General features: G+C 46.5%; 1 protein-coding gene across 2 annotated transcripts in view; it reads left to right on the top strand.

Annotated features, from left to right (window-relative positions):
• The window catches only part of NTN4 (netrin 4), a 48,143-nt gene that overhangs the window by 2,053 nt on the left and 34,809 nt on the right, over positions 1-11,281 (top strand). For both annotated transcript variants that reach the window (XM_039570859.1, XM_010410804.3), the window contains exon 2: positions 1,541-2,070. In XM_039570859.1, the coding sequence (XP_039426793.1) occupies positions 1,597-2,070 (474 nt within the window). In that variant the 5' untranslated portion in view covers positions 1,541-1,596. The remainder of the gene's footprint in view (positions 1-1,540; positions 2,071-11,281) is intronic.

Raw genomic sequence — 11,281 nt, 5'->3', positions numbered from 1 at the left:
AACCTTACAGTTCTATTTGTTTACTTTTCTAGAGCAAACGTATTCTGCACAGTTACTATAGGTCATCTCCAACACAGCTTTACCAGCACACTGTAGGAAGCTAACTTGACTGAGCATTTCTTGTTCACCAAAATTTTCCCGAGACTGCTTACCCAGTGAAAACCAGAGACTAGATTCAGAAGTGCCTTGTACTGGGTGCATAGCAAGCAGTGGTCTACAGCTGTTCTGAGGGAATGCTATAGAAAACCTATAGAGAGCTTTGGTGGTAGAAATGTTTTTATGCAGTGTTTCTTGAGGAGCAGAAGTGGGGAATACTGTCAGGCTTGGAAGGCTTAGCACTGCTAGTGCATAATATAGCTTAATTGCAACTATGACACTGTAGGCAAAAGCTGAATAAGCCCCAAATAAAGGACTTATTGGATACTAAACTGAAATGACCTTCAGACATAACAAAAATGCCAAGAAGACATTAATTGGTGCACAAAGCTGACTGTGTATGACTGGCCTGGTGATAAAGAAGACATTATGCACCTCAGGATGCTTTGACCTGCACACATCCAAGTCAATAGAGATTTTTTTTTTTTATGTTAAACAATTCACCAAATACCACCTTGACCTACTCTTACAGTTATTAATAAAAAGTTGGAGAGCTTCTAATCAAGCATTCCTGCACCAAGAGTTACATTGATTACATGTGGAAGTTACATGGTTTCACAGTAAAGCCCATGGTGATTTTATTTTTCTTTGACACTTTAACTGTGGATTTTAAAATTGACAGGACTTCCAGAAAAGCTTGAACAAAAACCACAGAGCCTCAGCTGTGTGGCAGCTTGCCAGCATAATTTCAACCAAAACTTCTTTTTTCTTCCCTTTACATACACCAGTAACAGGCTTTCCAAACTTAAGCAGTGCTACAATTAAACACTGATGTTGGCAGAAGTTTCTGACTGTGGGAAGATTTGGGGTACAGCTGGAGTGGTGGGAAAGGGGTGAGGACTTGAGGTCATTGCTGGCAGGTGATATTCCTGTGGGCTCTCACACCCCGGACACCTGATGTGCTGCACGGTGGGCTGGGTTGCAGCAATGCTGTTCCCCATGGCAGCCTCCTGGCCTTGTGGCAGCAGGCTGCCTTTCTTCTGCTTTTCTCCACTTCTCCAGGGCCACCTGGATCCCCTTGGAGGCCTCGAGGCATGGGTGGCATGGCCCTGAAGCCTCAGCCCTGCTCTAGTCCCTCAAGGCGGGAGGGCAGGGTGTACTCATCTCTCCTCCTGCCTGCTCTCCATCTCTTGGTAGGGATTTTCCCAAGTGCAGGGAAACCCTGAAGAGTTTTGGGGTGGGGTTTTTTTGCTTTTAAAGACAACACTGAGCTCCACAGAGGGGAGAGCTGAGTAGCGGTGCCACACTCCCACAGCCCTTCCAGGGCTCGGTGGGTACCAGCGGCACACGGTTTCGGCGGTGGCAGCATCCCGCGTCTGCTCCGACGGGATGGGGTGCTCCCACCTCAGGAGCCGCCTTCAGCGCCCCGCTCTCTGCCCCGCAGGTCTGGGCGGCGTGGCGGCAGCGAGCAGTCCCTGCGAGAAGGCCTGCAACCCTCGGATGGGTAACCTGGCGCACGGGCGGGCGCTGCGCACCGACACGTCCTGCGGCCGCGGCGCCGCCGAGCCCTTCTGCGCCTACAGCGAGGACGCGCAGCGCCGCTGCCGGCGCCCCTCGTGCGGCCGCTGCAGCGAGGCCCAGGCCGGGCTGGCGCACCCCCCCGCCGCCATGGCCGACTCCCCGTTCCGCCTGCCCCGCACCTGGTGGCAGGCGGCCCAGGACGCCCCCCGCGAGACCATCCGCCTGGACCTGGAAGCCACCTTCTACTTCACTCACTTGATTATGGTCTTCAAGTCGCCCAGGCCGGCTGCCATGGTGCTGGAGCGCTCCCAGGACTTCGGCGAGACGTGGAAGCCTTACAAGTACTTTGCTGCTAACTGCTCGGCCACCTTCGGGCTGGAGGATGATGTGACGCAGAGAGGAGCCATTTGCACTTCCAGATATTCGAGCCCCTTCCCCTGCACTGGAGGAGAGGTAAGTCTGCCTGGGTTGGGACGAGAAAGCCCCTGCTCCAGCCCCCTTTCTCTCTGCAATCTCTGCGCCGGTGTTTACGCTTCATATTTCACTACACCAGCATCTCTTGTCATCGCACAAGGTGAATTAACGTAATTCATTCCTAGGTGATGTAAGCACCGCCCTGCCTCTTGCTTTGCGGAGTTCGTAGTCCCTCTCTTTTCCAAAAACTTCCTTTTCTTTCACCTGGTGAACTCCCCTGCACAACTGCAACCTAGGCAGGTGCTGCTAATTCCTCAGGAATGCATAAGGGAACGTCACTCTGGACAGCTTTCTCCAGATCTTGCAGGCGTGTGGTTTTGAGGTGATGCAAATCAGTCTGACCAAAATGCAACTATGTTAAAATTAATAATCACCAGATCGACTTCTAATAGTAACTGCCTTCTTTGAGAAGTAGGCGTGTAACCAGCCAAAGCTACTCACCACACACTGAAGTATGGTTCCCATAAACCAGGTTAGCCAGGTAATTTTAAAACTTGTATCTTGTCTTCTTTTTTCCTGTGCACACTTATGTGAAAAGAACTTTGGAGAAAAAAAAAAAAAAGAAAGACATCATATTTGCTAAGGAAAAAAAAAATATGTGAAAGATGATTTTCAGTATCAGAAACAGCAGATAACAAATGATGCATTTGGAGGCGCTACCAATAATACTCTTCCCTCAGTGCAATTCTGTCCCCCAGTGCTGGAGAGCTTCCCCTCGGAGCCGCGGCCATGGGGCCGCCCTCCTGGGTCCCCGTCTCGTGGGGACGCATCCCCGGCGGCCAGCTCTGGACTTTAAGGGCTGCTCCCTCTAGTGGCCTAATTTAATAAACTTGCCTAAAAGCTTAATCAAAATTCCCCTCCGGTCTAACACGGAGAAAGGGTAAAATCTGGTTAGTGAATCAGGAGATCACTTATGTCATTGTAGTTTCTGCTGAGAACTGGTTTTGAGGTGAAAGCCCGATCCTTGGAGACCAGCATTCATGTTGAGAAAAATCATGTATTCAGACCCCTTTGCAATCATTTGTGGTCACCTCTAGCCATGCTCTGGCTAGGAAGCCACTCTCTGCAGAAATACTGAGAGCTGTTTTTTCACCAAAGTGCATCTCTTAGCTGTGTCACAGGAGGCAGCCAGTGTCTTGCCCTAGGAGAAGTTGTTCCATGCTCTCATCAGCTCAGAAACATCCAGACCTGTCAGACAGATCCAGAATGACTATTCCATTACATTTTAAATCAAATGGTTGGTTAGAAAAAGTGCTATCTTTCTTTCTTTTCCTGACATCCTTTGCTTGTGCCCCCCAAAAGCTGCCTAAACTTCCTTTCAGAGTGCAATATATAAAGGGGCTTACAAGAGAGGTGGAGAAAGACTTTTCAACATGGCTTTTTAATGACAGGACAAGGGGCAACCATTTTATACTGAAATTGATTTAGATTGGACATAAGACATTTTTTGATTATGAGGATCATGAGGCACTGGAACAGGTTACCCGGAGAAGCTGTGGATGCCTCATCCCTGGAAGTGTTCAAGGCCAGGTTGTATGGATGGGACTTCGAGCAACCTGATCTACTCAAATATGTCCCTACCCATGGAAGGGATGCTGGACTAGATTATCTTTGGAGGGCTCTTCCCATCCAAACAATTTTGTAGTTCTGAATCAGGGCTAACTACAAAGTGAGACCCACAAAAGAAAGGATGTATGTACCCCACTGGGAATTTCTCAGGCCCTCAGTATTTGTGCCAGCCTCTGTATCCCACCACCTGAATCCTAAACCTATGCCAGCCTGTGATGGAGTGTAGGGACTGAGATCCACAGCTCTTAGGCCAGCCAATGGGACTTCTCTGGGACATATGACTTTTTCAGCTTTCCAGTGATTTTTACTCAGGGGTGAGAAACCCAGGACATTCTACAAGGCAGCATTTGTCTCATTGGTGTTGGGTCCCATGTTGCTAGCACCCTGGTGCAGTTTTCATTGTGGTCACTGCACACCAGGATGGGGGTTGTGCCTGGAGAGAACCTGTGCAAATCCTGGCCTTGGGCCAGCTCCTCCCTGGGTTGGTGCAATGTGTGGGGACAGTAGAACCAAGGTCTTGTGTGCAGAAACCAATGCCTGTCTCAAGATGAAAAGTAATTTGGTAGTGTTTGATGCATCTGCAGTAGCATGCTGCAAAAAGAGGCTATGTACCAAGCTTGCTTCTGTGGGATCTCTTCTTTTGGCATGGCTTTAGTCTGTGTTATTGCAAAGAAGCATATAAATCAAGAGCATTTAATTGTTCCAGGTTTTAAACAAGTATTGCATCCAAGGGGCTGGAGGTTAGAAGATTTTGCTCGTATGGTACACTTCAGTTTCCTGCAATTAAATACCACTTTTTACCTGCAAAGTAATAGCAGCAGCTCTCCAGATGGCAAGCCTGCATGCTTAGCAAATATCCCATTTAATTTATTACAGTGTGCTGCATTCCAGCAATTACTAGTAGCTGCCAATAGCAACATGTATCTGACCTAAAGAAACATCAGAGTTTTGTGTTCTGTTTGGAGTTATGTTGTGCTTTACTCCCACTTTGGAAGCACTGAATTTCAGACATATGGAAACAGTAATTTCTCTTGAAACAGTGGTTTCAAATATGCAGTCATCCAAAATGTTCATGTCTGAAGGGTATTACTCATTACTCTGAAGGGTATTACTCATTTTCTTTAAAGCACAACTACAAATTCTGTGACTGCCATGGGATTTCTTTTTTAACTTTTGAGATTTTTTTTTTTTAACTGTGATGTAACAACTGTAACCCATGATCCAAACTGTGTGTCCCACTGTCTGTATACTGCTTTCTCACACTTCAGACATTTCAACGCCACATGTGCATTTCCGGGCATGGTGTTAAGGGCTCGCAGGATTTTGCAGGATGCTGGGGTCTCTGTATGCTGCTGGCAGCTCACTCACTGCTATCCCCTTGGATGAGCAGTTTGTCTCAGGTGAGGCCTCAGGTGGTGGTGACTCACCCCAAATGTCACTGGAGGTAGGCACAGACCTATGGCTTGTAGGGCTGGTGGTTTCTGGTTTTACCCTTTGCAAAGAGCAGGCGGTGCTGATCCACCTGCATTTCTGCCGATTGTTAAAGAGCCTACAAGCCCCAGTTCAAGGCATCAGAGTGCAGAACCCCGCAGAACTCAGAGGCTTAGGGCCTCTTTTCAATATATCACCTGTCTTAATTTGGGTCAAAGGTGTATCTGCTTCACTTTTGATTGAAAAGAAAGATTAGAGTTTTTGCATTCTGCCCTCATCATCATGAGTCATTCCTTAGATGCTGACTTCAACTCTTACGACAAAAATCCTCCCTCATCAGTATTTACCATGATGTTGATCTTGAGGAGATTTATGGTAGTGAAGAAAACAAGCTGCCAAGCCTCTAGGTTCATTTCAAAGATTCAGACCTCAGAAATGCTGAAATAGCTCTGGGAGATGCCTTTCATCCTTCTGTAGCAGTGTGGCTCTGGGCTTCCCTTTGCAGTGGTGGGACTGGGATGGTGGAGAGCACTGGGAGAGAGATATTTCTGGAAAGTGGCACCATGCTGCAGTCACCTAAGCTGGGTGCCACCTCAGCAGCAGGAACCAGACGAGAAGTGTCACACGCCATGTGCGGCACTTGGAAGGTCTATTGATAGGTAGAATCACCTCATCAGGGACTTGGCAGGTCCCTGCTCTTCTTTACTTCCTGTCCCTAATGCTGCAAGTCCACTGAACATGGTTATCTCTGATGTGGATGTGGCTCCAGCCTGAGGCAGGCAAGAGATGGAGGATCAACCACCCAGTGGTGGGATTAGGAAGGAAAGGACAAATCTGGGCAGAACTGCCAAGCAAAGAGGTTGAAGGCTGTACTGATGTTTGGAACACTGCACTAAAATGCCATGGGTTCGGTCTAAATGGTTTTCTTGGTGGAAGTAAGCATGAGTTCACAGGTCAGCATGTGCCCAGAGAGCTCAGGGGCTCTGCTGAGCCGACCTCCGTACCAGGGCAGCCTGGCTGTAGTCTGACCTTATGCAAAGAAGAAACACTGTTTCAACAACCAGCAAAGTAGTCAGCGATTTCTCTGCAAGGATACAGAAGCTAAACAAACCAACTGAGCCTCTCCTCAGTAGAGAGCAGGAAAGGGGGGCAGATGGTGGGTGCCCACCTCCTGCCCTGGCATCCCAACCTTGGTATAGCCAAGCTGGGTTTCCAGCAAGGTTCAAGCATCTGCCTATTTGAGGTGAATTAATTAATACAGTGAATTAATTGTTTCACAACAGCAGTTTGTTTAGCATAGGCAGAAACCTCTAAAGGTTAGCCTTGTATCACCAATGTTTTAAAAGAAAGGCTACGGCCAAGTTTTAGCCTGAATCATACAAAAATGCTACAAATGCTGAGTATCTTCGCTGTTTTTCAGGGTGTAACCCTTCAGCCACATTATTGCAAGGGAAATCAGAACTGGATTCACCAGCCAAACATAATCTGATCCCAGTAAACAAGATGCAGAAATAAACTCTTTCAGCTTCATGCTTAGACAAGAATACTAATTTTACCAGTATGCATAAAAGGCTGTCTTCCCTCCCATAGTTCAGATCATATTAGTATTTCCTTTTTGACACTCTAATCTTAAAATTATCCTTGGCTAGGGATCACTGTTGAGGGCTCATCCACAAGGGGCCCTTAGCAGATGTTAATTCTTTAACTGTGAGTGAGAGTGACTGTCCACTCTGCAATGCAATTATCTCATTCACTTTACATTCCCATCTGTGGTCAATTCAGATTAGCTCGCCTGAGTGTCCCCATTTAGACAAGTTCCAGGATAAAAGGGCTTACTGAAGCAGAGTCTCCTTGACAAGATTTTAGTAAATTAGTAACTTATTTTAGTGTTCATCTATTTAGAATACTGCTAATAAATCACTTGGAGACCTCAGCTATTGTTGCTGTGTGCTATTTATAGAAGAGGCATATTTGCAGCTTGATTATATTCCAGCAACAAATTCTAACATGTTTTTAACTTTTGAAACATCACATTACCACTGTTTTGCTGTGGGATGCGTGTCTTACTGAGCATTTTATTGATCTCATGCCTTCCGTAACGGAAAAAACTTCACGTTTTGCCTTTCACTGTTGCTGCATGCAGCCTGCCTCTCTTCCTTGAGGATGTGGACACCAGCCCTACTGGTTTTGCCTGAAATTAGCTGCATAGGGCAGAGTAAATTGTGTCTTTCTACTCACAAGTCTCACCATGACAGACTGTGAGTGGTTGTAACACTCGCTGCTGACACAAATAGGAGTTAAAGACAGTCAGTAACTTTTATTTTTGAGTCCTGATTTTGAGTTGTAGAAACTTCTGTCTGGTTGGGGTTTTTTTACCTTTTAGGCCCGAATAAGCTTGGTTTTCAAGCTTATCATCATTGTCCTGAACTGAAGCTGCATTTTCATTGTGCTGAGATCCTTTAAGGATCTTGTGGGTAACAGGAGATTTGAGTTCAGTCACTTGTAGTGCTCCACAGAAAACCTGGGCAAATATGCAAGAATAACCTCAAAACAGCCTGGGATGTCAACCTATTAGAGGGCTGCAAACATCTTTTTTAATTGTCCTGTGCCACCAATGTCTGCACAGAGAGAAAACAAAGGCCCAAACTGATGAGAAGGAAAGAGGTATCCTGACAGGCGTTCAGCAGTGCTCAGGACATGCAAGAACATACCCAGGGAAGTATGTTTTCATCTCTACATTTTGTAGAAGTGCCCTTTGTAGGAAAAAGACCTCTTTAACAGCATCTTCCTGATCATCCTATCATTGGAAAAACACAAATTGTTGGGCTCTGTTCAGAAATGCTATGTGCAAAGGAGAGTCTGTTCAGCTAGGGGTGGTTGGGGTGATGGCCAAACCCTGTCCAGCTCTTTGCATTATATCACTGAATCCAGCAAGACACAGGGACCATTGTTGCAGTGCTAGGTTTGGCTTAGCAAGCTGCAGCTTTCCCAGAGAGCTCAGCGGAGCTGCTTAGGGCAGAGTGACCATTTCACCCTCCTGCAGTCCATTTCGGACAGCTCGCACTCTTGTTCCTGCAGCTATCAGCCTTACAGCACAGTGATGGTGAAGGAGGTGAGAAAGGTTCCGCCACGAGGGCTTCAGAGGGCCTTTAATGGTTATATCTTTTCCTGGTGGTCCCCAGAGGCAGAAAGACCCTGTGAGCCAGCCGCAGGGCGGTTTTGTCAGATCGCAGGGGCGGTCCATGGGCGGAGTTGGGGTACAGGAACCAATAGGGAGAGCCTGAGGGAGTGGCCAGGGCTAGGGGCAGGGGAAAGTGGGGAGAGAACAATGTGAAAGACATTTAATAAATGAATCAGTGGGAAATACAAACCCACAGACCATTGTTCCATAAGCATAAGAATAATGATTTCTAGGGAAATCGTTAATGAGGTGAAGTATATGAAACTAGAGTCAATAAAATTATATAGGAGCCTAGAAATCCTAGCACACCAGCAGGACACCATCTCACCACCCAGCCACCTTGCTGATGGCTGTGGTGAGGTGCATCCCTTGGTTTGGTCCTCAAGCTTTCCTTCCTGGCAGGGAAGCCCATCTTCCCAAGCACTGTGGAGGGTTTACAAGCCAGTTCAGATTTCCAGCAGTGGAGGAGATTCTCTCTTTAAATAATGGGGCAGCAAAAAGCGAATCAGGGGAAAATGGGAAACTTTAGCTCAGTTTTCACTTGTGCCTGGGAGGACAGGAGAAAAGGGCCATTCTGGGCACATGTGGAGACGAACCTTTGGTCTCTGACGAATTTTACCATAAAAGATACTTTAGAGTTCAGTCACCAACAGGGCTGAGCAACACAACAGTTGTTTTCAGGGCACCAGCACCTGCCTTTAAAGTGTTCTGTATGTGGAGTACCAGGCATGATACTGCCAGATCTGTGGGCCAGGTTGTGATAAATCCCTCCCCCTCTCCCATGGGCCATCCTAGAGGAGAGACATGGCCGCTAATGAGGCCTCCTAGATGCTCAGCATCTCTGAAGGACAAGGGCATGTGAAGAGCAAGATGCTTCTCCAACCTGCCCCATGATCCTCTGCATGATTTCTCCCATTACAACTAGCCCATAGGATCGTCTCCTTTTCTTCCTGGATTTCCCAGTGCTTTTGGCACTTGGGGGTTGGCCCTCTGCTTGGCCAGCTCTCGAAATGCAGCCGCCTTTGGGATGAAGCATAGCCAGTGTTTAACAGTGCATATCAGCAGTCCCGTTTGGAACAGCAAGTTTCTAACAACTGCTTCTGGATCCACCTCCAACTATGGCTAAAACGAATTATTCTTTGGAGGGAGCTTGACCAGTCTATGAAAGGGGATATATTGTAGGCTGCCAACAGCAGGAGGGAATGGGTCCCAGGGCTCCAGGAGACCCTTTCCAAACTTCTTATGTAGGATGTGAAGAGCGCTGTACCCACATGAAACAAGAGCAGTTTGGGTAGGCAGAATTTAATTCTGTAAATTGGCATCTGGCCTTGTTAGTGGGACTATTGCTTCCCTTGAGAAAAGTGCCACAGGATTTTAACGGTGCCTCCAGAGCCTCTCTTCAGGCACTGCACCCCACTGCTTCATTTCACAGTTCATTTTTGGATGAAGAGAAGGCTAGCTCACTTATTCAGCTTCCAGTTCTCTGGCTGGAAAGTAGGACTGCCACATTTCTCTTTGAGATTCCTGGATACAACTGGTTACATGGGAAGCGTGTAACCTAAAGCAATGTATTGACATGTCTCAGAAGTTTTGGATCAAAAGCTCCTTTGAGATTAATCGCCATGCAACAGTGGGTGTCGGTGTGAGACACCCAGTCTAACAACGTTCAAAATCCTACACAAATGGTGAAGTTCTCAAATTCTCCCTGGGTAACATTTTACAGGAAGAAGTTAATACCCAGAACCAAATTTACTAGATGCATATGCTATGAGTATTTTACCACCAGTCTCTCTGCAGCATCCCTCATTCCAGTAATCAAAATCTATAGCTATGGGTTGAAGGAGGGGTGCTGTTCCTTGTGACCTTTTGGACAGTGTGTAGTTACGTAGAATTCAGACAGGTGTTCTTTTTCCTAGAATTAAGTCTAGCTCGTGGTAGCTGGGTAGTTTAAGCAACCTACAGACACAAAGCCTTTTCATTATAAACAAGAGCAACTGAAAAATATTCATGGAACTGTGTTACTCTTGGGCTGAAAGAAATCCCCTTGATCCTTAGTACCACTACAGTTACTGAAACACTAACCTGCTGCCTTTCAGGCTTTTGCAGTGGTGTGTTGTGCTCAGAAGCTGTTAACGAGGTTATTCTGCAGCTCTGGGGAGTGAGCCAGCTTTTCTTACAGCCCTGCCAATGAAGAAGCAAGTCCAGTCCTTTGTCTGGCTCTTTGGAGGTAGCTCCAGGTTTTTTTGGTCTTCCACATGCACAACAGGTACTGCCGACAGGCCAAGGCTGAGAACATAAATCTTTTATGGGGATGGGGAAAGGAGGGGAATTGCTGGAGGGAAGAGTATTTAAATACCATCTTTCTTGCTGATGGGTCAAAGGACTTCATATCATCAGCTGAGCTGTGCTGGTTCATTTTCCTGACTAAGCTAGTGCAGCCTTGGAAATGGTGATTCTAAAGATGAGAAAAAGGCAATAATTGTTTTTCTTGGTAGTTCATAGCCAATGATATAATGCATCTGGAGAGTTTTGTGAGCCTAGAAACTGAGTGTTTCTATCTGTTTGATGAGTGAAAGTAATGGTTAGGCAAAATAGAGCCATTGTGGAATAAATTGTCAATTATTGGAGAAGCACTATTAATCGGAGATGAAGAAATCCAAGAGTTTTGAGCTGTAGAGAGATTTTTCTGATAAGAACATTACTTTAGTGATCATTGTCTGCATGAAGACAGGAATGACCTAGCAGTGTTTCATTTTCATCTAATGAAATTGTGTAGTCGGATGTTAAAGAGAAGCTAAGAAGATGGCTCTCATCAGATTGATTATTGCCAGAGATTTCAAGGATCCTGGAGAAATCCCAAAGGTCTTGCCTAGCTCTCCTTGTGCCTTTTCCAGCCCCTCACCGGCCAGCTGCTGCATGTGAGTAGGAGCTCTGCCTGTACAGCTTCTCGCTTTTGAGAATGGCAGAAGAATGCTTTGAGTTTCCCAAAAGATAAAAGTTACCTTGGTA

This window comes from Corvus cornix, chromosome 1A (genome assembly GCF_000738735.6).
Source record: "Corvus cornix cornix isolate S_Up_H32 chromosome 1A, ASM73873v5, whole genome shotgun sequence".
In the NCBI taxonomy this organism is placed as follows: Eukaryota; Metazoa; Chordata; class Aves; order Passeriformes; family Corvidae; genus Corvus; species Corvus cornix.
This window is presented reverse-complemented; position numbering and strand designations above follow the sequence as displayed.